This window comes from Microcaecilia unicolor, chromosome 6 (assembly GCF_901765095.1).
Source record: "Microcaecilia unicolor chromosome 6, aMicUni1.1, whole genome shotgun sequence".
Lineage (NCBI taxonomy): Eukaryota > Metazoa > Chordata > Amphibia > Gymnophiona > Siphonopidae > Microcaecilia > Microcaecilia unicolor.
This window is the reverse complement of record NC_044036.1, coordinates 98,843,749-98,866,750: the sequence shown is the minus strand read 5'-3', so window position 1 is coordinate 98,866,750 and position 23,002 is coordinate 98,843,749. Positions and strand designations below refer to the sequence as shown.

General features: G+C 44.6%; 1 protein-coding gene across 2 annotated transcripts in view; it reads right to left on the bottom strand.

The window, feature by feature from the left end:
* TADA1 (transcriptional adaptor 1) overlaps positions 1-22,736 on the bottom strand; it is a 54,459-nt gene extending 31,723 nt beyond the window's left edge. Inside the window, exons 1-2 of one of the 2 annotated variants that reach the window (XM_030206493.1) lie at positions 22,514-22,736; positions 4,995-5,086 (exon numbers count right to left, since the gene is read on the bottom strand). In XM_030206493.1, the coding sequence (XP_030062353.1) occupies positions 4,995-5,086; positions 22,514-22,587 (166 nt within the window). In that variant the 5' untranslated portion in view covers positions 22,588-22,736. The remainder of the gene's footprint in view (positions 1-4,994; positions 5,087-22,513) is intronic. The other variant, XM_030206494.1, reaches the window with a different exon arrangement.
* Positions 22,737-23,002: the final 266 nt, after the last annotated feature.

Below are 23,002 nucleotides of genomic sequence, written 5' to 3'. Positions count from 1 at the left end.
TAGTTTACAGTTCACAAAACTTTGTTTTTTACAAATGTGAAAATACAACTGGTTTGAGATTCACAGAACAGAAAGTAAAGGATAGCGAGATATCCCACACAAACTCGACCTCCTCCCCCCACCCAACTAAGACCCGTACCTGACCTCCTTCCCCATTCCATCCAACTAAGAGCCGTAAAGTACATACATAATGGATTCTATATAACGCAAAGGAGACCAAACATCCGTAAACTGCCTAATCCTACCACAGAGTTCAGCAGATATAGCTTCAAATTTATACAGCAAACATATTGAATTTCAGCAGAAATTTGTTTTTCCAATTTTTTTTAAATATCCTGAATTGCACTGATGAGAATCCTATATAATAAAAAGCACCTCCAACGTTCTCTGAGGCTGGCAGCGTGGACAAAAACCTTGAAGCATTCGTGCTCACTGCTCCTGTATGGCGCAACATCCAAGCCCCTCCCCTGCCAATCCGCGAGCCAAGCAGGGGGAGGAGTACTACTCCTCCCCTGCCTACGAAACACCTCTAAGTGCCCCCCCCAGCGCATCAACCTAGCCCCTCCCCAACGGCGCATCATCAAGCTCCTACCCCCCCAGCGCATCAACAAGCCCCTATCCCCCCCCCCCCCACCATCAACCCCCTCGCCACCCGCAGCCGACAATACTGTTGAGCAGCAGCAGCAGCCGGTATCAAAAGAAGAAAACAATACAAAGATTTTAAAACTAAAACGCACCTCCGTAGACAGCCATCTCAGATTGGCTGACGTCTCTGCAGCCGCTACTCCTCTCCCCTCTACGTCACTGCCCCTGGAAAAGACCCCGGAGGAGCACAGCGACGTCAAGAGGGGAGAGGAGGAGTGGCTGCAGAGACGTCAGCCAATCTGAGATGGCTGTCTACGGAGGTGCGTTTTAGTTTTAAAAACTTTGTATTGTTTTCTTCTTTTGATACCGGCTGCTGCTGCTCAACAGGAGAAGCAGCAGCAGCAGCGCCGGACACCGTTAGTATTGCGGTTGTGGGTGGTGAGGGGATTGATGTGCCATGGGGGGGGGGGGAGTGTCGCTGGACATGGGTGGCTGGAAGGGGGAGGGGAAGGTCGCTGCACATGAGTGGCTGCAGGGGGGAAGGGAAGAGGGAGATGGGGAGGGGGTCCTGAGACCACATGGGTGGCTGCAGGGGGGCAGGGGGAGAGGAGGGTTGCTGCACATGGGTGGCTGCAGGGGGGACAGGGGGATAGGTGGGTCGCTGGACATGGATGGCTGCAGGGGAGAGGAGGGTCGCTGGACATGGGTAGCTGCAGGGGGACAGGAGGATTGCTGGACATGGGTGGCTGTAGGGGGGGCAGGGAGAGAGGAGGGTCGTTACACATGGGTGACTGCAGGGAGGGGCAGGGGGAGAGGAGGGTCGCTGCACATAGGTGGCTTCAGGGGGGCAGGGGAGAGGGAGGGGGTGAGGCGGTTCCTCAGACCACACACTCACTCTCTGTCTCTCACATACACTCTCTCTGACACAGTGTCTCTGTCACAGACACACACTATCTCTTTGTCCCTCTCTCTAACACACAGTCTCACACACACAGACACTATCACACACTCTCTCTCACATACAAACACACACACACTCTCTCTCTGACACCCACACTCCATCTCTTACACACACTCTTTCTGAAACATACACTCCGACGAGGAAAACCTTGCTAGCGCCCGTTTCATTTGTTTCGGAAACGGGCCTTTTTTACTAGTTCTATATAAAACGTTCCCCTTTTCTCCATTCCATGGGAAAGTAAGGGTTGCACAGCAAACAGAATCACTGCATATGAAAGGATGCCAATGACAGAACAGATAGTTGGCCAAATTTGCTGCCAAAATCCGTATACTAATGGGCCCGATAAAAAGCACGTGGTCCAGCATATCCAGTGCTGACGAAAATAACCAGAAAAGGTTGGAAGTAATAAGTTTTATCCTACATAATCATGCTGGACTCCAAACCACTCTATGTGCTACAAAGTAAAGCGATTGTGTTAATGAAGAAGAAACAGTGTATTTCAATGACGGTAGCCAGAAGGCAGACCACTGGGGGTCAGAAAAGGATTTCTGAGCTTCAGCTGGCTGTAAGTTCTTCAAAGAATGTAAAGCCAATGCTCAGATGATCAAAAGTAAATGTGGGTGCTAGAGGCCACTAGCGCCAGATTAGCACCTGCATTTACAAAGCACCCATGATCAAAGGGTATCTAGTGCGAGAGCAGGACAGGGCACCATTTTGAAGATGGACGAGGAGGGAGTGTGCTACTTCCTCCTCCGTAGAAGAGGTACAAGGGGGAAGGAGGGAGGGCTCTACTAGACCACCAGGGAGCATAGGGTTGGAGCAGCAGCCCACTTGGGCCACCAGGGCTTCTTTTTTAGGTATGGGGAGGGGTTAGGGGGCTGGATCCTCAGCCCCAGGGCCCTCATATCAGGGGGATTGGACGTCCACGAGACCTCCTGCCCCTCCCCCCTCCATGTCGCTGTCTGTGGAGGACCTTGGAGTGGCAGAATGGTGGAAGTCTGGGGGTAGCACGGAGCGCCATCTCCTCTGACAGCCCAGACTGGTCAAACTAGTGTGGGAGGCTTGTATCTGAGCTCCCACACTTTTCCCCTATGATCAGAAATAATACTGTGCTTAAATTTGCATGCCATTGTCTCTGATCATATGGGCGGTATAGCCCCGTGCTGTTCTTGCACGGGGCTACTGATCATCTGCCCATGAATGAGGCTCCTAAAGTATGCATTTATAAAAGCTGAAGCAGAACCACCTTCGCTCTTGACTCAAGCAATTACATCCACAATCCCAACTATTGCTTTCAAAGATCCAGGGTTGTTGTTCTAGGCTAGTATACAGTGACACAGTTGTACCCATTTAAAACACTGTGAGAATGGTAGCGGATATTTAGTCCACAGCTCAGGGAAATCATCAATCTTTCACCAATCAAGAGATAATCAAGAGTCCAAACATTATGGGACATCCACAAGTCCAAGCAGATAGTACCACCATTAGTTTGGAAAATCGTATTCTTCACAAGGGAATATGTTGAAAAGAATACAACTGAGAACAGACAGCATCTGAAGCTCCCAATGCAGCGAGTTGATTGCAGTACTAGATTATCTTTTAGTCTCTTTGGTAGACATGTACCCAATAAGTAACCGACATCTACTACTTAACTACTACTACTACTTAACATTTCTAAAGCGCTACTAGGGTTACGCAGCGCTGTACAATTTAACATAGGACAGTCCCTGCTCAAAGAGCTTACAATCTAAAGTACACGTGAACAGTCAAGTCTGATAGTTGGGTCTGCAGACTGGAACAGTCAAATTGGGGCAGTCTATGAGATACTTTTTCGATAACAGGACCATCTATATGGAATAAGTTGGATAATAATCTTAAAAATTAACGCCTTGGACAATCATTTAAACGTCAACTGAAAGCACACTTATGTCTGGTATATGTGCCTGCACCATCTATTTGAGAGACCTAGACTTTGCTTTTCATTTGATTGTGTATTATGAAGAATTTGTATTGTATTTTCTTTTTGTGTATGTTGTTTTTGTAAGCTGCCCCGGATAAGGCCAAGTTAAAAATAATAAATCCAATCCAATATTATCTCTTCCTCAAGACACAGCCAAGAAGACTTCTCCTGTAGCATTGTAGACTGCATCCAAAGAACACCCCGTCTTAAAATAAATGCTGTATGATAGTGGAGAAGATGAAGAAAATTAAACACTCCCAGGGGTCTTTTGTTTTATATAAGGATCACACTACAATTCTAGGTTTCTTGAATTTCCATATGAACATCACAAGCAGTTTCTCTACAGCCTTATAAAATCCAAATGAAAAGAAAATAGGTAGAATATGTACTGTACATAACAACTGGTGCTACTGCCATTTTAACAGTATCTACCCGACCCCACCAGCTAAGGTTTAAGGGGGACCATTGGGAACATAATTAACTTTTTTTTCAACAACCAGGCCTCGTTACACTTAACTGTTGACTCTGGAAAAAGCAAGATCCCAAGATATTTTAGCCCCTTAACTTGCCATTGGAACGGGATGTCCAATTAATTTTGTACTACGAAAACATGCCAAAAATGTCAGTAAGTTGTAATAAAGTAGGCAACATTAGTTCTGGGGAAGAAAGGTACAAAAGATCAGCAGCATGAGCTGAGAGTTTGAATTCTACCCCACCAGAAGAGATGCCAGAGATCATTCTGGATTGCCGAATGGCACATAGTAAAGGTTCCAATGCCAAGTTAAATAGCAGGTGTGACCTTTGCCTAGTAGCTCTGTGCAAATTGAATTAGACAACTTGTTAATATATAAAATCAAGCAAATAAATTAGAATAGAGCACATGAATCATATTAAGAAAGACCTCCCCAAATCCAAACCATTCCACACATCAATATTGACTGCCTTCTCAGTCCAAGGACCATCCAAAGTGGTTTAGAATAATAAAAGCATTAAAATAAGTCAAGCAAAATAAGAAATAGGCACCAAAATCTAAAATAATCATACCTAAAATGCTTAGGGTCTATCAGCAATTGAATTAGATAACCTTCAAGAAACATGAACTTTAAAAAATAGTTTTAATTAGCGTTATGCATTTTTGTATCATTTTGTTACATAAATTACAAAATAACACAGCTCTTACAAAACACACACACACAAAAAAAAAAGAAAGAAAAATGTTTTGCCTGCACACCCCTAAGTTTAACCTCATATGGTTGCCTCCTATTTATCTTTAAAGGTATGCTGTCATTTTGCAACTTCTTTCAGTTTCTCAAATGTCATCTGACACCTTCTTCAACTTTTTTTTTTTTTGGGGGGGGGGGGGGAGTGGGATTTTATTTTGCTGGGATTAGATTATTAGTGTGCTCAAAAAAGTAAACACTCTCCCTTCTGGAGGCACAAGAGAGACATCTTCCTTAAAAATAAAGCCATCTGATGTTCCTTTCTTACCATTTTCTTGTGTAAGAAGTCTGCGAGCTTCAACATCAAACTCTTCTTTGCTTATCTTTTGCTTGAACCACAGCTTCAAGTTAGCCCAGTACCTATGAGGAAGTAAAAAAAAAAATAAATCTCCATTTCTCTACTTTCGCAAAAGTAAAATAAGGCACTGATGAGTGGGTGGCTAAGAAAACATTTCCACAAGTTGTTTTTTGGTTAATATACCCATACAGTTAAAAGCAAAAGCGAGGAGGGAGAGGTTAAGCTCTAGTTAATTAACTGGCCTCTAAGAAAACAAGGTCAATGAGCCAGAGCATTTTTTTCTCTTTTTTTCTGGCCCCGCAATTTCCTCTCATTCCTTTATGTTTCTGGCTAAATTGGAAAATGGACTGGAATCCAGCACCATGAACCTTAATTCACAACTACTCATGGATTTTCCTGTTATTTTATATCCCCAATTCACATAACCCTAACTGCAGTTAACACCCAGGCCACTTCCAGAACTTTGCAACTGTGTAATCAAAGACCAACCACAAGTAATCATTGATATGAAGTGACTGGGATTCCCTTCTTCCAGGAGCTGCAAACTTTGAAGCATTCCATCAGGAAGCAAAGACCTGACCCAGAAGACAAAACTCAGGTTCTTCATACTAGCCCATCAGTTAAGTTTCCACACACACACAAACTGGAGGAAACATTTAGTTCCCATTACCCATTCATCACTGCAGTCGGAATACATTCTGTATTGTTAAACCACAGACCACATTGACTGTTCTGCTCAGATTGTCAAAGTCTTTTCCATGGTTGGTGACCAATTTCTAATATCTGAGGTATGTAGTCTGCCGCTAGAGCACTTTCCGAAAAGAAAGATCCAGTTAATAAACACTGCACTTGCTAGATTAAATATACTAAAAGGTGCTACCATGTTAGCGTGATAACACAATAACATATGTATTTTATTGCAAGTCACATTTTATGGAATGGGCTCTATTTATTTACTGCTGACTGTAAAATCTGTTTTTACACACATGAAATAAGTTTTATTTCTGTTAAAGGAAAAAAATTTAGTTATATAGTTAGAAAGGTCAATATTGGTGTGTCTTATATATCTGATCATGTGTCAGTATGGTTCATTCTAATACCAAAGTCCAATAAGAATGAACTTGGAGCTGAAAATTCTCTCCTTACTGCTATGATAAAAAATGTGTTACCTTCTTGTAAAGCAGATAGAAAGATCATAAGATAAAGCAGACCATGCAACAGAAAAAAAAAACACTCTTCACTTTTGGGAGGCTGCCAAAGCGGTAATAAAAGATATTATTTTCTACTATTTTTAAGGAATAAAAGACAGAAGCTAAAAATTAATGAATGTTTATGGTAAGTTCTGCTGTGTGCAATACAAAAATAAATAAAAAAAATATATGTTTGAGAGACTTGTGGCTACATACAATAATTTGACATAGGAGAAAGCAATCTCATATTCAGCAGAATATTAAGTTCAATATGTCTAGGCATTAATTTCATTTATATGAAATCAATGGGTATGGTGGTTGTCTAGTTCCTGTGACCAGTCTAGTATTCTGATAACGATACACTTCTTTGGTTACCAAACAACTAACACAAAGAGAAGACTTATGAACTATCTAAGGAGTATTACCAACATTTAAATAGCAACTCTATAGTAAGCTATTACTCAAGTAGAACCTCTCTAAGATCATAATTTGCCTCATCCAAAGACACTGGATAGGTTTAAGTACTACTATATTAACTACTCCTCAGCAAATTCTACATGAAAATATTACAAATAAAGGTTGCTGAATTTTTGCAAGATGTTATGCACAACTCTTTACCCAATGGCATGGTGAGTGGAGTAGCCTAATGGTTAGTTAGCGCAGAGGGCTGGGAACTGGAAGGTTCACAGTCAAATTCCACAACAGCTCCTTGTGGCTGGGAAGGTTCTGGCAGTAAGTCTAGGTCATCTTCCCCTATGCTAGGCAGCAACAACATGTTGGTGGCCTCACATTGCACAGGAGAAGACAATGGCAAACTGCTCGACTCATATTAAAATAAACCCTTCGCTGTGTGGTTGCTAGGAGTTGGTTTGACTCAAGGGCACATCTGAATCTGAAGGAGAAATTAGGTCTTACCTGCTAATTTACTTTCCTTTAGTCCCTCAAGACCAGTGTTTCCCAAGTCAGTCCTGGAGTATCCCTTGCCAGTCAGGTCTCCAGGATAGCCACAATGAATATGCATGAAAGAAATTTGCATAAACTGCCTCTATTATATGCAAATTTCTTTCATGCATATTCATTGTGGATATCCTGAAAACTTGAGTGGCAAGGAGTAGGACAGGACTTGGGAAACACTAGACTGTCAAAGATGTGTTATGCATTTCTACTAGCATAAGGAGACTGAAAACCATTTGGCATTTTGGCACTTGTAGTTACACCAGGTCTACTGCTGATGTAACTGCAGCTGTGTAAGTCTAAAGCATACCGATCCGACTAAAACTTAACACAGAAAAAACACAATGTCTTGTACTCACCTCACAACATAACACAAAAAACTTCTCCACCATAATCACACCATACTGTTCCCTTCCTGTCTCAAAAAACTTGAAAATTCTTGGCATCACCATTGATCGAAACCTCACTCTTGATGCCCACGTGAAAAACACGATGAAAAAGATGTTCTACTCCATGTGGAAACTCAAAAAAGTAAAACCTTTCTTCCCGAGATACATCTTCCGTACCCTGGTACAGTCAATGGTAATAAGTCATCTGGACTACTGCAACGCACTGTACGCTGGCTGCAAATAACAGACAATCAAAAACTCCAAACTGCCCAGAATACTGCTGCCAGACTCATCTTTGGAAAAACTAAATATGAAAGTGCAAAACCCCTAAGAGAGAAACTTCACTGGCTCCCACTCAAGGAACGCATTGCGTTCAAGATCTGCACGATTGATTTGTACACAAAATCATTCATGCAGACGCCCCAATCTACATGCTAAACCTTGTGGACCTACCACCCAGAAATGCCACAAGATCATCCCGCAAATTTCTCAACAGGGCCGGTCCAACCCAGTAAGCGAGGTAAGCATGGCAGGAGGGCGCCGATCTCTGGAGGGCGCCACCACGCCATGTTTACCCTCGCCGCTTACCTCAGCTCCCAGACCCCGACAGCAGCCCTGCCTTCGGTTTCCTGCTCCAGTACCCGCGCCACCCTGGGGCATTTAAATTTTTTATTTAAATTTACCTCAGACGTCGCAGCAGCTGCGCAGCGTCAGTGAAAGTGCTGCTGCCCGACACCTCTAGCTTTCCCTTCGCTCGTTTGTTCCCTCTCAGTGTCCCGCCCTCGCAAGGAAATGATGTCAGAAGAAGGCGGGACTCTGAGGGAACGAACGAGTGAAGGGAAGGCTGGGAGACGTCGGCAGCAGCGCTTTCACTGACGCTGCGCAGCTGGCTGCGACGTCGGAGGTAAATTTAAACACAAGATTTAAACCAGAGAAGAGGGCGAGCAGGTGGACATGGGAGCGGGAGGGCAGGAGAGAGAGAGGAGCATTGATCGATGGACATGGATGGGAGGGTAGGGCCCAGGGAGAGAGGAGAAATTGCTGGACATGGAGGGGAGGGAGGAAAATTGCTGGATATGGATGGATGAAGGAGGGAAGGGGAGAGAGGAGCATCGATGGACAAAGATGGGAGGGCAGGGCCCAGGGAGAGAGGAGAAATTGCTGGACATGGAGGGGAGGGCAGGGGAGAGACAGGAGAATTGCTGGATATGGATGGATGGAGGGGGGAAGCCGGGGAGAGGAGAATTGCTGGATATGGATGGATAGATGGATGGAGGGCAGGGGAGTTGCTGGACATGGGTGGATAGAGGGGAGGGGAGGGAGAGAATTGTTGGACATGGATGGATGGATGGAGAGGAGGGAAGGGAAGACAGGTGTAATATTTTCAATGATGCCATGGCTAGTAAAAGGGGTGTGACTACTGTAGGGGTGGAGCCATAATGATCCCGCCCCTGGATGGGTAGGGGCGCTAATAGGCTGCAGGAGGGCGCCAGAAACCCTAGGACCGGCCCTGTTTCTCAATCTGCACTTCCCCAGCTGTAAAAGAGTAAAATACAAGCTGATGCATGCCACTACCTTCTCTTACATGAGCACGCAGTTATGGAATGCACTACCTACAGACCTGAAAACAATCAAAGAAACAACTATCTTTCACAAATCTCTGAAGACATATTTCTGCAACAAGGCCTACAATGAGAACCTATAGCCTCACTAATCCACCTCACCAACCCACTAGTTATGAAAGCCCACCTTCTATAATTATCCTAATCACTCCCTTCCTTCCTTCTTCTTTCTTCCCTTACTTAATCTCTGCACAATACTAACTGTATCTGATATCCTGGAATGACAATGTTAACAAAACTATGTAAGCCACATTGAGCCTGCAAATAGGTGGGAAAATGTGGGATACAAATGCAATAAAATAAAATAAAAACTATGCGAGTATTCTAACAGAATTTGGGCACCTAGATGCCATTACAGAACAGACTCTTCTCTGTGGCACCAAGACACTTATAAGGAGGTGCCCATTTACAGAACTGCCCCTAGACGTTTTAATGTTAGTGTTAAATATTGGCAGAGAAGTCTTTTTATAATGGCAGTACTGAATGTGGATACTGAAAAAGCTCTGACATGGTTGCACAAGAGGTCATGAAAATCATGACATGGTTGAATGAAAATCTCTCCAAGGTCTTGAAGAAATGTCAGGTTCTGGAAAATGTGTTTAAATAGAAATGCTTTATAGGGTAATTTTACAAAGCATTAAAGACGCTCAACATGACTCTTAAAAAATGCACTTTTCTACAATTTGCAGGTAGGCATTCTTGGGGCACAGTCACACTGTAGGCATGTTTTATAAATTACACCAATACACAAAAAAAGTACATGCACACATTTGGAGCAGGTGTAAATCTGTGTAAGGAATTTGTGCATCACTGGGTGTTCCTGTTGGAATCTATTTGATGAAGGTAAATAAGCAACTTGAGAATTTGTGAAATTTTATAGGCATCATCATAGAACATAAACGTTACCATAATTGCACAAACCGAAGGTCCATCAAGCCCAATATCCTGTTTTCAACAGTGGCCAATTCAGGTCACAAGCACCTGACAAGATCCCAAAACAGTAAAATAGATTTTATGCTGCTTATCCTAGAAATAAGCAGTGAATTTTCCCAAGTCTATCTTAATAATGCCTTATGGACTTTTAGGAAAATATTCAAACCTTTTTTAAACCCTGCTAAGAGCTAACTGCTTTTACCACATTTTGGCAAAGAATTCCAGAGTTTAATTACACTCTGAGTGAAGAAATATTTTCTCAGATTTGTTTTTAACTTTACTACTTAGTAGCTTCATTGCATGCCCTTTAATCCTAGTATTTTTGGAAAGAGTATACAAGCTATTCACTTCTACCCATTCTGCTCCACTCTATTTTATAGACCTCTATCATATCTCCCCTCAGCTGTCTCTTCTCAAAGTTGATGAGCCTTAGAGCTTTAGCATTTCCTCATGCGGTGACCAGAACTGCGCACAGTATTCAAGGTGCAGTCGTACCATGGAGCGATACAAAGGCATTATAACAGTCTCATTTTTGTTTTCCATTCCTTTCCTAATAATACCTAACATTCCATTTGCTTTCTTAGCCGCTGCTGCACACTGAGCAGAGGGTTTCAACGTATTATCAACGATGACACCTAGATCCTTCTGAGCGGTGACTCCTAATGTAGAGCCTTGCATCACGTAGCTATAGTTCAAGTTCCTCTTTCCCACAAGCATCACTTTACACTTGCTCACATCAAACGTCATCTGCCATTTGGATGCCCAGTCTCCCAATCTCATAAGGTCCTCTCGCAATTTTTTACAATTCTCTTGCGATTTAACTTTGAATAACTTTGTATCATTAGCAAATTTACAGACCCTGGGGAACCCCACTATCTACCTTTTTCCATTAAGAATACTGACCATTTAACCCTACTCTCCCGTTTTCTCTCTTTTGACTAGTTTTTCATCCACAATAGGACATTACCTCCTATCTCTTGATTCTCTAATTTCCTCAGGAGTCTTTCATTAGGTACTCTGTCAAATGCCTTTTGAAAATCCAGATACACATACAAGCTCATTTTCAAAGCACTTAGCCTCCCAAAGTTCCATAGAAACCTATGGAACTTAGCCTCCCAAAGTGCTTTGAAAATATGCCTCAATATCAACTGGCTCACTTTTATCCACGTTTATTCACCCCTTCAAAAAATCGCAGTAGGTTGGTGAGGTAGGATTTCCAGACTAAATCCATGTTGGCTTTGTCTCATTAATCCATGCTTATGTATATGCTCTGTAATTTTGTTCTTTATGATAATCTCTACTTTGCCTGGCACCGATGCCAGTCTCACCGATCTATAATTTCCCAGATCACTTCTGCAACTCTTTTTAAAAATTGGCGTTACATTGGTCACCCTCCAATCTTCTGGTACCATGCTTGATTTTAAAGATAAATTACTATGACTAACACTAGCTCTGCAAGTTAATTTTTCACTTCTATCAGTACTCTGGAATGGATACCATCCATTCCAGGCGATTTGCAACTTTCAATTATTCAAATTGCCATATTATATCTTCCAGGTTTAAAGAGATTTCTTTAAGTTTCTCCAACTCATCAAAACTGAATACCATTTCTGGCTTTGGTATATCTCCCACATCTTCCTCGGTGAAGGCTGAAGCAAAGAATTAATGTAATCTCTCCGCTATGGCCTTCTGTCTTCCCCGAATACCACCTTTACCCCTCGGTCATCTAGCGGTCCAACTGATTCTTTTGCCGGCTTCTTGCTTCCAAAATACCTAAAAAAGTTTTTATTATGTGTTTTAGCCTCCGATGCAATCTTCTTTTCAAGGTCTCTTTTTACCTTCCTTATCAGCACTTTGCATTTGACTTGCCATTGCTTATGCCGTTTCCTATTATTTTCAGTCGGATTCTTCTTCCATTTTCTGAAGAATTTTCTTTTAGCTCTAATGGCTTCCTTCGTTTCACTTTTTAACCATGTTGGCTGTCGTTTGACATGGAATATATCTGATCTGGGCTTCCAGGATGATATATTTGAACAGCATCCATGTCTGATGTAAATTTTTGACCTTTATAGCTGCTCCTATAGGTTAGATTTTTTTACCATTCTTCTCATTTTATCATAGTCTCCTTTCTGAAAGTTAAATGCTAATGTATTGGACTTCCTGTGTGTACTTACTCCAGAGAGTACATAAAATCTGATCATGTTATGATAACTGTTATCAAGTGGCCCCAGCAACATTACCTCCTGCACCAGATCATGTGCTCCACTAAGGACTAGATCTAGAATTGTTCCTCCTCATTAGTTCCTGAACCAGCTGCTCCATAAAGCAGTCCTTGATTTCATCAAGGAATTTTACCTCCCTAGCATGCCCTGATGTTGCATTTACCCAGTTAATATCAGGGTAATTGAAATCACCCATTATTATTGTGTTCCCCAGTTTGTTAGCCTCCCTAATTTCTGATAACATTTCTACAACTGTCTGTACATTCTGGCCAGGTGGATGGTAGTATGCTCCTATCACTATCCTTTTCCCCTTTACACATAGAATTTCTATCCATAGGGATTCCAAGAAGTGTTTCGTGTCCTGCAGAATTTTAAGTCTATTCAATTCAAGGTCCACCTTAACATATAAATGCTACTCCTCTACCAATTCAATCTACCCTATCAGTGCGATATAATTTGTATCCTGGTATGACAGTGTCCCAATGGTTATCCTCCTTCCACCAGGTCTCAGAGATGCCTATTATATCTATCTTTTCATTTAGTGCAATATATTCTAACTCTCCCATCTTATTTCTTAGGCTTCAGGCATTTGTATATAGACACTTCAAATGATGTTTGTGGTTCCTATTTACAACTTGCTCAGCAGTTGAGTTATGTTTTCAAAATTGCAAATTATATCTGCTTTTTATTTAAAGACAACTGGTCTGCTATGGCCTCTACTGCAACCTCCCTATCTTCACTGTTTTGGCGATATCATTTAAAGATATCTTGTTCCAAACCATGTCGGCTTTCCCCCAGTTTCTAGTTTGAGCTGCTCCTATCTCCTATTTAAATATCAATGCCAGCAGCCTGGTTCCACCCTAGTTAATTAAGGTGGAGCCCATCTTTCCGGAATGTTGCCTAGTTCTTAACAAATCTAAAACTCTCCTCCCTGCACCATCACCTCATCCATGTATTTGAGACTTCGATGCTCTGCCCATCTCTTGGGCCCTGCGTGTGCAATGGGGAGCACTTCTGAAAATGCTACCCTGGAGGCTCTGGATTTGAGCTTTCTACTTGAGAGCCTAACTTTGGCTTCCAGAACCTCTCTCACATTTTCCTATGTCACTGCTACCGATATGTACCAAGACAGCAGGCTCCTCCCTAGCACTGTCTAAAATCGTATCTACGTGTCGTGTGACCAAGCGATTCTCACATCCACCGGCCACCCAGCTATCTACCTGCCTGATTGAATCCCCAACTACAATGGCAGTTCTAACTCTTCCCTTCTGGGCAGAAGCCCTTGGAGACACATCCTCGGTGTGAGAGGATGGTGTATCCTCTGGAGGGCAGGTCCTGGCTACAGGATCACTTCCTGCCTCTCTAAAGTGATGTTCTCCCTTCAGGAGACCTTTCTTCTCCATGGAAGCACAGAGGTTGCCAGACTAGAGGAGGGACTTCTCTACTACGTCCCTGTAGGCCTCCTCTATAAACCTCTCCATCTGACTCAGCTCCTTTAAGTCTGCTATTCTAGCCTCCAGAGATTGGTCCCGTTTCCCAAATGCTAAGAGCTCTTTGCACGGAGTACACACATACGACACCATAACACTACAGTTTGTAATTATCACCAAACAACTCCACCTGCTCTTGATTTCCTTCATGTGGTCCCACCACATGAACCTTTTCCTACCACAACTTAACCTTGTAACTGTAATTGTTTACTCCGGAGTCAACCAAAACCTCTCCGGCACCATGTAAGCCACATTGAGCCTGCAAATAGGTGGGAAAATTAAGGGTACAAATGTAACAAATAAATAAATACAACTTCTCACAAACTGGGAGATAATCAACATGCGATACTCAATATATCAATTAATAGATTACTTGCAATCAAAAGTAAACAAAATGCACAATATATGGACTGTCAGATGAGATCATTACTAACAGTGGAAAACATGGGTTGGCAATAGTTCAGGATTGTAAAGGCTAGCCAAATGAAATTTAAAAAGTTAAATTTATAGTTACACATATTTCTTTTTACCCCTTTTACAGGAGTAACAAAATAGGATTTCTCAATGGAATGGTAATCTACCAGAACTACCAGTTCTATTTAAATAATTTACAGATTCACTTCCTATCTCTTCTATGCAGTTTGCAGACAAAGGACACAGGAGTGACTCTCAGCTCCTCCATCTACTTCCTACTGCTAAGGCAAACAGCTCCTATTGAGCCCTGGAAAGCAATAGGCACCAATTTTTAACCATCTGGGAAATTTCCACTCTTATATAAACTGAATCTTGTATATCCAGTATCACACTAAAATTATATATACCTTCTATTAATTCTGTGGACTAGAAGAAAGGCCCATCAGAGTGACAAAAATGTGGCAGCTATGACTAGGCTCAGTGTATGCTGTGCTGCCTTCTGCTCTGCTCACAGGGCCTGGTCTCCTTATACTAAGTATGCACTTCCCCCTCCTTGGTCAGAACCTGTGCTAGGGTCTGTGGTGCCCCCTGCAAACTATCAGTCTGCTCCCCCCCCCCCCAGTCCAGCATCTCCTTTGTCTCTTCTCCCTCCCCCTTCTTCCACCCAGCCCCTTTTTCAGCCCAGTGTCTTAAAACGCGGAGAATAAAAGGTTTTGTTTTGTTTTTTTACCTGACAGCTTTTTAATTTATTTGAAAGCTTCCCCTATGTAGATATAAATATCATGAAATAAAATTGAATATCACTAAAACTGCTTAAAAATTATTATAGCTGGTAAAAACATAAAATCTGTATTTTGTGCTCATTTTTCTACGAGGAGTGGCCTAGTGGTTAGGGTGGTGGACTTTGGTCCTGGGGAACTGAGTTCGATTCCCACTTCAGGCACAGGCAGCTCCTTGTGACTCTGGGCAAGTCACTTAACCCTCCATTGCCCCATGTAAGCCGCACTGAGCCTGCCATGAGTGGGAAAGCACAGGGTACAAATGTAACAAAAATAAAATAAATACACTGTTCTATACAATACAGTAGTACATTGCCAAATTTCATTGAGGATATCCTGTTTACTAATGAGTTCATCTTAACTGTTGTAATCTGCCTTGGGAAGGAATTTACTGTGAAAATAAAATTAAACTCTCCTTTCATTGGGGCACATGGAACCACATCTTCACCTCATTTCTTTTGTACAAATGGATTATTCTGTTTTGAGCATCAGACAAGTGGTTTTCATAAATCAAAATAATTAAAAAATATATTTCTTTCATGCAGATCTCTCATTTGCTTAAACATAACTAAATTGGCTATAAGCCCCAAAAGCATTCCATTGGCTTTCTTATATTTTGTCCTTGTGATGAGTGTGACCTACTGTGCCAAAACCTGCCCACCACCCCCTCCTGTATACTTCAACCCCACCACCCCTTCCCACATACTACAAACCCCAAAACTGTCTCAGTTGCTGTCCCCTCCCACACACCCTGGTCCTACTTCGAAGAGCCCTGGTAGTCTAGTGGCTTCTTCTGGGGTAGGAAAGAACCCCACTCTTTCCTGCCTGCTGTCGCTACTGTGCTCGGCGCTGCTCATATTTTCAAAATGGCTGCCGAGACTGCTGCCGAAAGCCTCTGCAGCCTTTTTAAAACACAGCGGCGTAGAAGAGCAGGAGCCAAGACAGAGCAGCAGAAAGGAAAGGGAAAATTAGGTTCTTACCATGATAATTTTCTTTCCTTTAGTCATAGCAGATGAAGCCATTACATATGGGTTGTGTCCATCAACCAGCAGGGGGAGATAGAGAGCACTCAACTTTTCACAGTGCCTCATGGCCAGCTAGCTCCACTGCCTCTTCAGTATTTGAAGCTTCCAAAGCAGTATGGCAAACCACAATGGGAATAACATGAACTTTCCTCACAGCGAACGATGGCCCCTTAACAAGGGCATAAACTCCAAAAAAGGAGGGAATGAACTCATCCTCCTGGAGGGAATAAACTTGTCCTCCACTTTGTATAAACAGAGGGAATACTTACATCCTCCTGGAGGGAATAAACTCATCCTCCCAAAACATGAACTGGAGGGAATGAACTCATCCTCCTATAACTGTAACAAGAATCCTGAAGACTGTTTTCCGACTCCCCAAGGAAGGAATATAACTTCAGGAAACAAGAACAGCACCTAAAATCAGAATCACAGCAATACAGACAATCATACAGGGAGGGCTCATGGCTTCATCTGCTATGACTAAAGGAAAGAAAATTATCATGGGCCACGGAGGGAAGACATAGAGCAAGCCCAGGGGCCAGGGTTCAGCCAAGGCATCCAACCCGGCAGAGCGAGGATCCCTCCGTCTGCTGAAGAAGCACGGGACTTTGGCATTGGAACTGGTCGCCATAAGATCCATCACTGGCTTGCCCCATTTGGCACATATCTGCAGGAATACATCGTCTGCTAGTTCCCACTCCGCTGGATCGATCTGATGCCTGCTTAGATAGTCGGCTTGCACGTTGCTCTGACCTGCAATGTGAGCTGCTGACAGGGACTGTAGATGCAGTTCGGCCCAGTGGCAAATTTGTTCGGCTTGCGTGGCTAGAGCTCTGCACTGAGTGCCGCCTTGTCGATTTATGTAGACCACTGCTGTCGTGTTGTCCGCCAGCCAATCCTTCCAGAGTCACTTGAAAGGCCAGAAGAGCCAGAAACACCGCTTTCAACTCTAGGCGGTTGATAGACCACTCCGACTCGTCGGGTGTCCACAGACCCTGGGCATGCTTCCCCTGGCAATGTGCGCCCCAGCCCTTCAGGCTGGCATCTGTCACCACTAGGCACCAATCGGGAAGCGCCAGCGGCATTTCCCGCCGCAACATGCTGTCCGAGAGCCACCACTCCATACTGAGGCGGGCCGCAGGAAGCCAAGAAAGTCTGCACTGATAATCCTGAGATACTGGAGACCATCGTTGAAGTAAAGAATACTGTAGAGGTCTCAGGTGCGCTCTCGCCCATGGCACCACTTCCAAGGTGGCCGTCATCGATCCCAACAGCTGGACAATGTCCCAAGCTCGCGGGCGGGGCATCCTCAGGAGCAGACGGACCTGATTCTGAAGCTTGCACCGCCTTTGCTCGGGAAGAAAAACATAGCCCGAGGCTGTGTTGAACCTGGCCCCCAAATATTCTAGAGATTGCGAGGGGGTCAGCTAACTTTTGGCCATATTGACGACCCAGCCCAGAGATTGAAGGACTGAAACCACTCTGGCTGTAGCTAGATGACTCTCTTTTTCTGAGTCTGCTCTGATGAGCCAGTCGTCTAGGTACGAGTGAACCCGGATACCCTCTTGCCTGAGAAAGGCAGCTACTACCACCATTACCTTGGAGAAGGTTCGGGGAGCTGTGGCGAGGCCAAAAGGCAAGGCCCGAAACTGGAAATGTTTTCCCAACACTGCAAACCTCAGAAACTTCTGGTACGGGGGCCAAATTGGTATGTGCAAGTAAGCTTCTTTCAGGTCCAGAGACGTGAGAAACTCTCCTGGCTATACCGCCGCAATGACGGAGCGCAGGGTTTCCATGTGAAAATGCCGCACTCTTATGGACTTGTTTAGCTCTTTTAAGTCCAGGATCGCGCGAAAAGACCCGCCTTTTCGTGGCACCACAAAGTAAATGGAGTAGCGGCCTAAACCTTGTTCGGCGGGAGGCACCGGGGTCACAGCCCCTATCTGGCACAGACTGTGCAAAGTCTCCTCTACCGCTGCCCGTTTGGCGGCAGAACCGCATCGGGACTCCACAAACACGTCTCTCACCGGGGCATCGAATTCTATTCAGTATCCGTCTCTGATCAGGTCCAAGACCCGCTGATCTGCGGAGATTTTGGCCCACTCCTCGAAAAAGAGGGAAAGTCTTCCTCCAATGACAAGAAACGAGGAGGGGGCCGGCGCACCATCATTGAGAGGGTCGCCCCTGAACTCCAAGCCTTGAACCGGCAGCTGCGGAACGTTTGTCCGAGCGAAAGGAGTTTCTCTGCTGAAAGCGGGCACGCAAAATGAACCCAGCAGCATGCCCCGGGCGGTACCTTCTAGCTTCACGGAAGCGAGGTCTGTAAGAGGAGCGGACCGCCTGACCCTTAGAGGAAGGTTTCGGCCTATCTTCGGGCAAGCGCTGAGGTTTGGAATCCCCCAGGCCTTTAACAATGTTTTCCAGCTCCTCACCAAACAGGAGAAGGCCTTAAAAGGGCAACTTCACCAACCTTTGCTTAGAGGCCATGTCCGCCGCCCAATGTCGTAGCCAAAGAGTGCGGCAATCCGCCACTGCTACAGCCATTTGTTTAGCCGAAGCTCTGACCATATCATAAAGGGCGTCAGCCAAAAAGGACAAGGCCGACTCCATCCGCGGAGCCACTTCAGATAAGGTCTCCGTTCCATCACCGGGCTGTTCCACTGCCTGCTGTAACCAAGCCAGGCAGGCTCTAGCAGCATAACAACTGCATGCAGACGCCCGAACAGTGAGAACTGCCAAATCAAAGGACTGCTTCAGAGCTGAATCAAGCCTACGGTCTTGAATATCCTTCAGGGCAACACCTCCTTCAACAGGGAGGGTAGTTCTCTTTGTCACAGCCGTAACCAGGGCATCCACTTTAGGCATTGCAAAGCGAGTCAAATGTTCCTCACTCAAAGGGTATAATTGCCCCATAGCCCTGGCAACCTTCAAAGGTCCCTCGGGTTCAGCCCATTGAGCCGAAATAAGCTCTTGGATGGAGTCATGCAAAGGAAAGGCTTGAGCAGGCTTTCTGGTACTAGCCATCCTTGGATTAACAGAGGAGGCTGTGCCACTCCCAGGATCTTCAATCGAGAGGGCTTGTAAGGCATCTGAAATAAGCGCTGGCAGCTCCTCGCGGTGGAAAATCCTCACCGCAGACGGATCATCAAGCTCCTGTGGCAATTCTGCACCCGACTCTGGCTCCTCAGCACAAGAAGCTCTGCCAGACCCCTCAGAATCCTCATAGCCCGACCACGGGGGGGAAAAGGGGGGTGCGCCACACTCAAAAGGGGAATTAGCCCTTCTGCGTATATCAGGAGGATACGAAACAGGCAAAGCCAACTCCAAAAGGCCAGGATCCACCGGGGGGGGGGGGGGGGGGTGGGCAGGCAGAGGGTCCGAAGAACCCTGTGGAAGAGCTCTTTTAAGCATGTACGCCCTATGCAGCATTAAAACAAAATCAGGGGAGAAAACCGCTCCCTGACCGCCCGGATCCTGCCCAGGGCTATCAACTCTATTATTAGCCTCACTCAGAGGACCCCCCCCCCCCGGATTCAGGGCTCTCCGTCGCAACAGAGGCCGTGCCATGTGAAAAATCCAAAATGGCGTCCGCTGCCAGCTCAGAGTGCAAAAGATCGCCGCTCGCCATGCTCGAGCCGGCTCTACCGTCTGTACAGCACGAATTACAGAGCCCCGCTGCTGATTTGCGCTTGCCACATTCAGAACAGCGCTTTACAGTCTCCGCAGCCATCGCTGAAAATGGCGGTAAAATTAAAAAATGGCGGTTCGCGCCAAAACGTCCCGTTCGCGGGCCCACCCCGGAGGAGTCAGAAAACACTCTTACCTCACTAGACCAAGTATCACAGCTCCGGTCCTGCAGAAGAGTCTCAAGAAAAAAACCTCTTTTCCAAGATCGCTGCGCTAAAGCGCGACGCGACTTTAATTAATTATTTGTTTATTTATTTTTAACACTGTGAGGAAAGCAGAGGCAAAAGAGGTAAATAAAAACATTCCGGAGGCTCAGATAAGTGGGAAAGGCAGGGAAAGGCGAACCAATGTGCCTGCATCCACTGAGTGGGAAAGGACAGGGAAAAGCAAGCTAATATGTCCACATCCACGGGGGCATGGGTAAGGCAGGGAAAGGGCTGACCTATGTGCCTTCAAAGTGAAGCTGCTATAGCCTCTAACACCCCGGCTAACAACTGGCAAGCCAGGAGCCAACCCCAGGCAGATTTTGATGGAGCTCGAAGAAGCTGCAGCCACCCTGCTTGGGGAGATAGAGAATACTGAAGAGGCAGTGGAGCTAGCTGGCCATGAGGCACTGTGAAAAATTGAGTGCTCTCTATCTCCCCCTGCTGGTTGATGGACACAACCCATACGTAATGGCTTCATCTGCTTGATGACAAGGAAGAATGGGATTCTTTCCTGCCACCGCAGAAGCCACTACACCACCAGGGCAGGCCCTTCAAGGTAGGCCTTCAGAGGGCTGTAGTGTGCGGTGGCAGTGGCCAATGAAGCACAACAGGTAAGGAAAGCACTGGCAGTTTCTGGTGCCTCTCAAATGTTGGCGCCCCCTGTCATGCATACCCTGCTTACTGCATTCCGCCGGCCCTGTCTTTGATTTGCTGAAGCTAGCAAGGTTTGAGCTCCTCACTAGATATTTAACACACATTTGTAAAAAAGAGGCCCACTTTCTGCTCTGCTCACAGGGCCTGGTCTCCCTACAAGCTACATGTGTACTTCTCCCTCTTTGGTTGTTGAAGCAAGCAAGGTTTGAGCTCCTCACTAGATACTTAACACATAAATACATAAGTGTTGCCATACTGAGACAGACCGAAGGTCCATCAAGACCAGTATCCCGTTTCCAACAGTGGCCAATCCAGGTCACAAGTACCTGGCAAGATCCCAAAACAGTACATTTTATGCTGCTTATCCCCAAAATAAGCAGTGAACTTGCTCAAGTCCATGTTAAAAATGGCTTATGCACTTTTCTTTTAGGAAGCTATCCAAATCTTTTTTAAACCCTGCTAAGCTAACTGCTTTTACTATATTTTCTGGCAACGAATTCCATAGTTGACTGAAGAAATATTTTCTCCAATTTGTTTTAAATTTACTACCTAGTAGTTTCATTGCATGCCCCCCTAGTCCTAGTATTGCTGGAAAGAGTAAACAAGCGATTCACGTCTACCCGTTCCACTCCACTCATTAGTTTATATACCTTTATTATATCTCCCCTCAGGCCAAGAGCCCTAGCTCTTTCAACCTTTCCTCATAGGAAAGTCATCTCATCCCCTTTATCATTTTCGTCGCCCTTCTCTGTACCTTTTCTAATTCCACTATATCTTTTTTGAGATGCAGTGACCAGAACTACACACAGCATTCAAGGTGCTGTCACACCATGGAGCGACACAAAGACATTATAACATCTTCATTTTTATTTTCCATTCCTTTCCTAATAATTTCTAACACTCTATTTGCGTTCTTTGCCACTGCAGCACACTGGGTAGAAGATTTCAAAGTATCATCAACAATGACTCCTAGATCCTTTTCCTGGTTTGTAACTCCTAACACGGAATCTTGCATCACGTAGCTATAGTTTGGGTTCCTCTTTCCCACATGAATCACTTTGCACTTGCTTACATTAAACATCATCTGCCATTTGGATGCCCAGTCTTGTAAGATCTTGCAATTTTTCACAATGATCTTGCGATTTAACAGCTTTGGATAACTTTGTGTCATCACCAAATGTAATTACCTCACTTTACCTCACTAGTTATTCCCATATCTAAATCATTTATAAATATTACACATTTGTAATAGAGGCCCTTATATTTTAAGATCTCTGGGGACAGAATCTGCCAAAGGCAAGTAATTGCACTGAATGCCAGTTTCAGCTTTCTGGTATAATCCACTTTGATGAAGTATTCTTTCCCAAGCTAAAACACATCATTATTACAACTTAATTGTACAAAACAGATTTGGATAAGAGAAATAACAGTTTAGGCAACGCAATTATCCCAACACCCATAATAAAACAGGGCAGGGCCCACTCATCACTGGGCACAGCTGAAATAGTACGAGCTCCAAACACAAAATTAGCAAATACTGAACCACACCAGCAACAAACCACACAATGAGCAACTTTTCAGCTAGTTCTATGATCTCCCTGACTGTACTTTTAAAGATCCCATGGACACAGCATTTTTCTCTCTTTCTTCTCACGGAACAATACATCTTTTTTGGCTAAAATCGTTGCCCGTTCTTTCACTCCTAATTTCCTCTGCCTCTGATGCACGCAACAAGGAATTAAACCACAGGCCGTCCTCTCGCAAGAACTTTTTCCAACGTTAGTATGTACAGATATACTGCGCCCCATCTCACTTGCCCCCGCTCCGGCAAACCACAAACTCAACGCCGAGGCCTGGCCGCGCGCGGATCCCGGTTCCCCAGTACTCCAGGTTCATGAATCGGCTGTGTAGTGGCCTCACTCACTGTTTTACGTTCTCCCCCAGCGCCTCGCTCAAGCCCTTCTTGGCCGCTTCTAGCTCACTCACAAAAGTCGTCATCTTCAGGCTAAACTCTCACAGAGAGAGGAAGCACCGGTTGGAATTTGGAACAGAGCGCCGCAGCTGCTGTAAACAGGCCTGCCTCCCTCCCTCTCTCTCTCTCTCTCTCTCTCTCTCTGTAGTACTTTACGACCACACAGGCCTTCCGCTGCTTTACGGTCAGGCTAGCCTAGTTGAAAGCAAGGAGGTTAGTTTGAGAACAGGAGAAGGCATGACGTCAAAATGTTGAATCACTTGACTTGGGTTACTCTCTGAGATTCCCTTTTCCCAAATAATTCCCGCACACTCAAAACAAAGTAAAGAAACCTATGAGCTGCTGCTTCCACGTTATCGCTCTTTATTGTTGATAGTGTTTTTATTTAATCTCACTTATATTTTCAAATATACGGATGTACAGAGGAAGTATAATAACGGA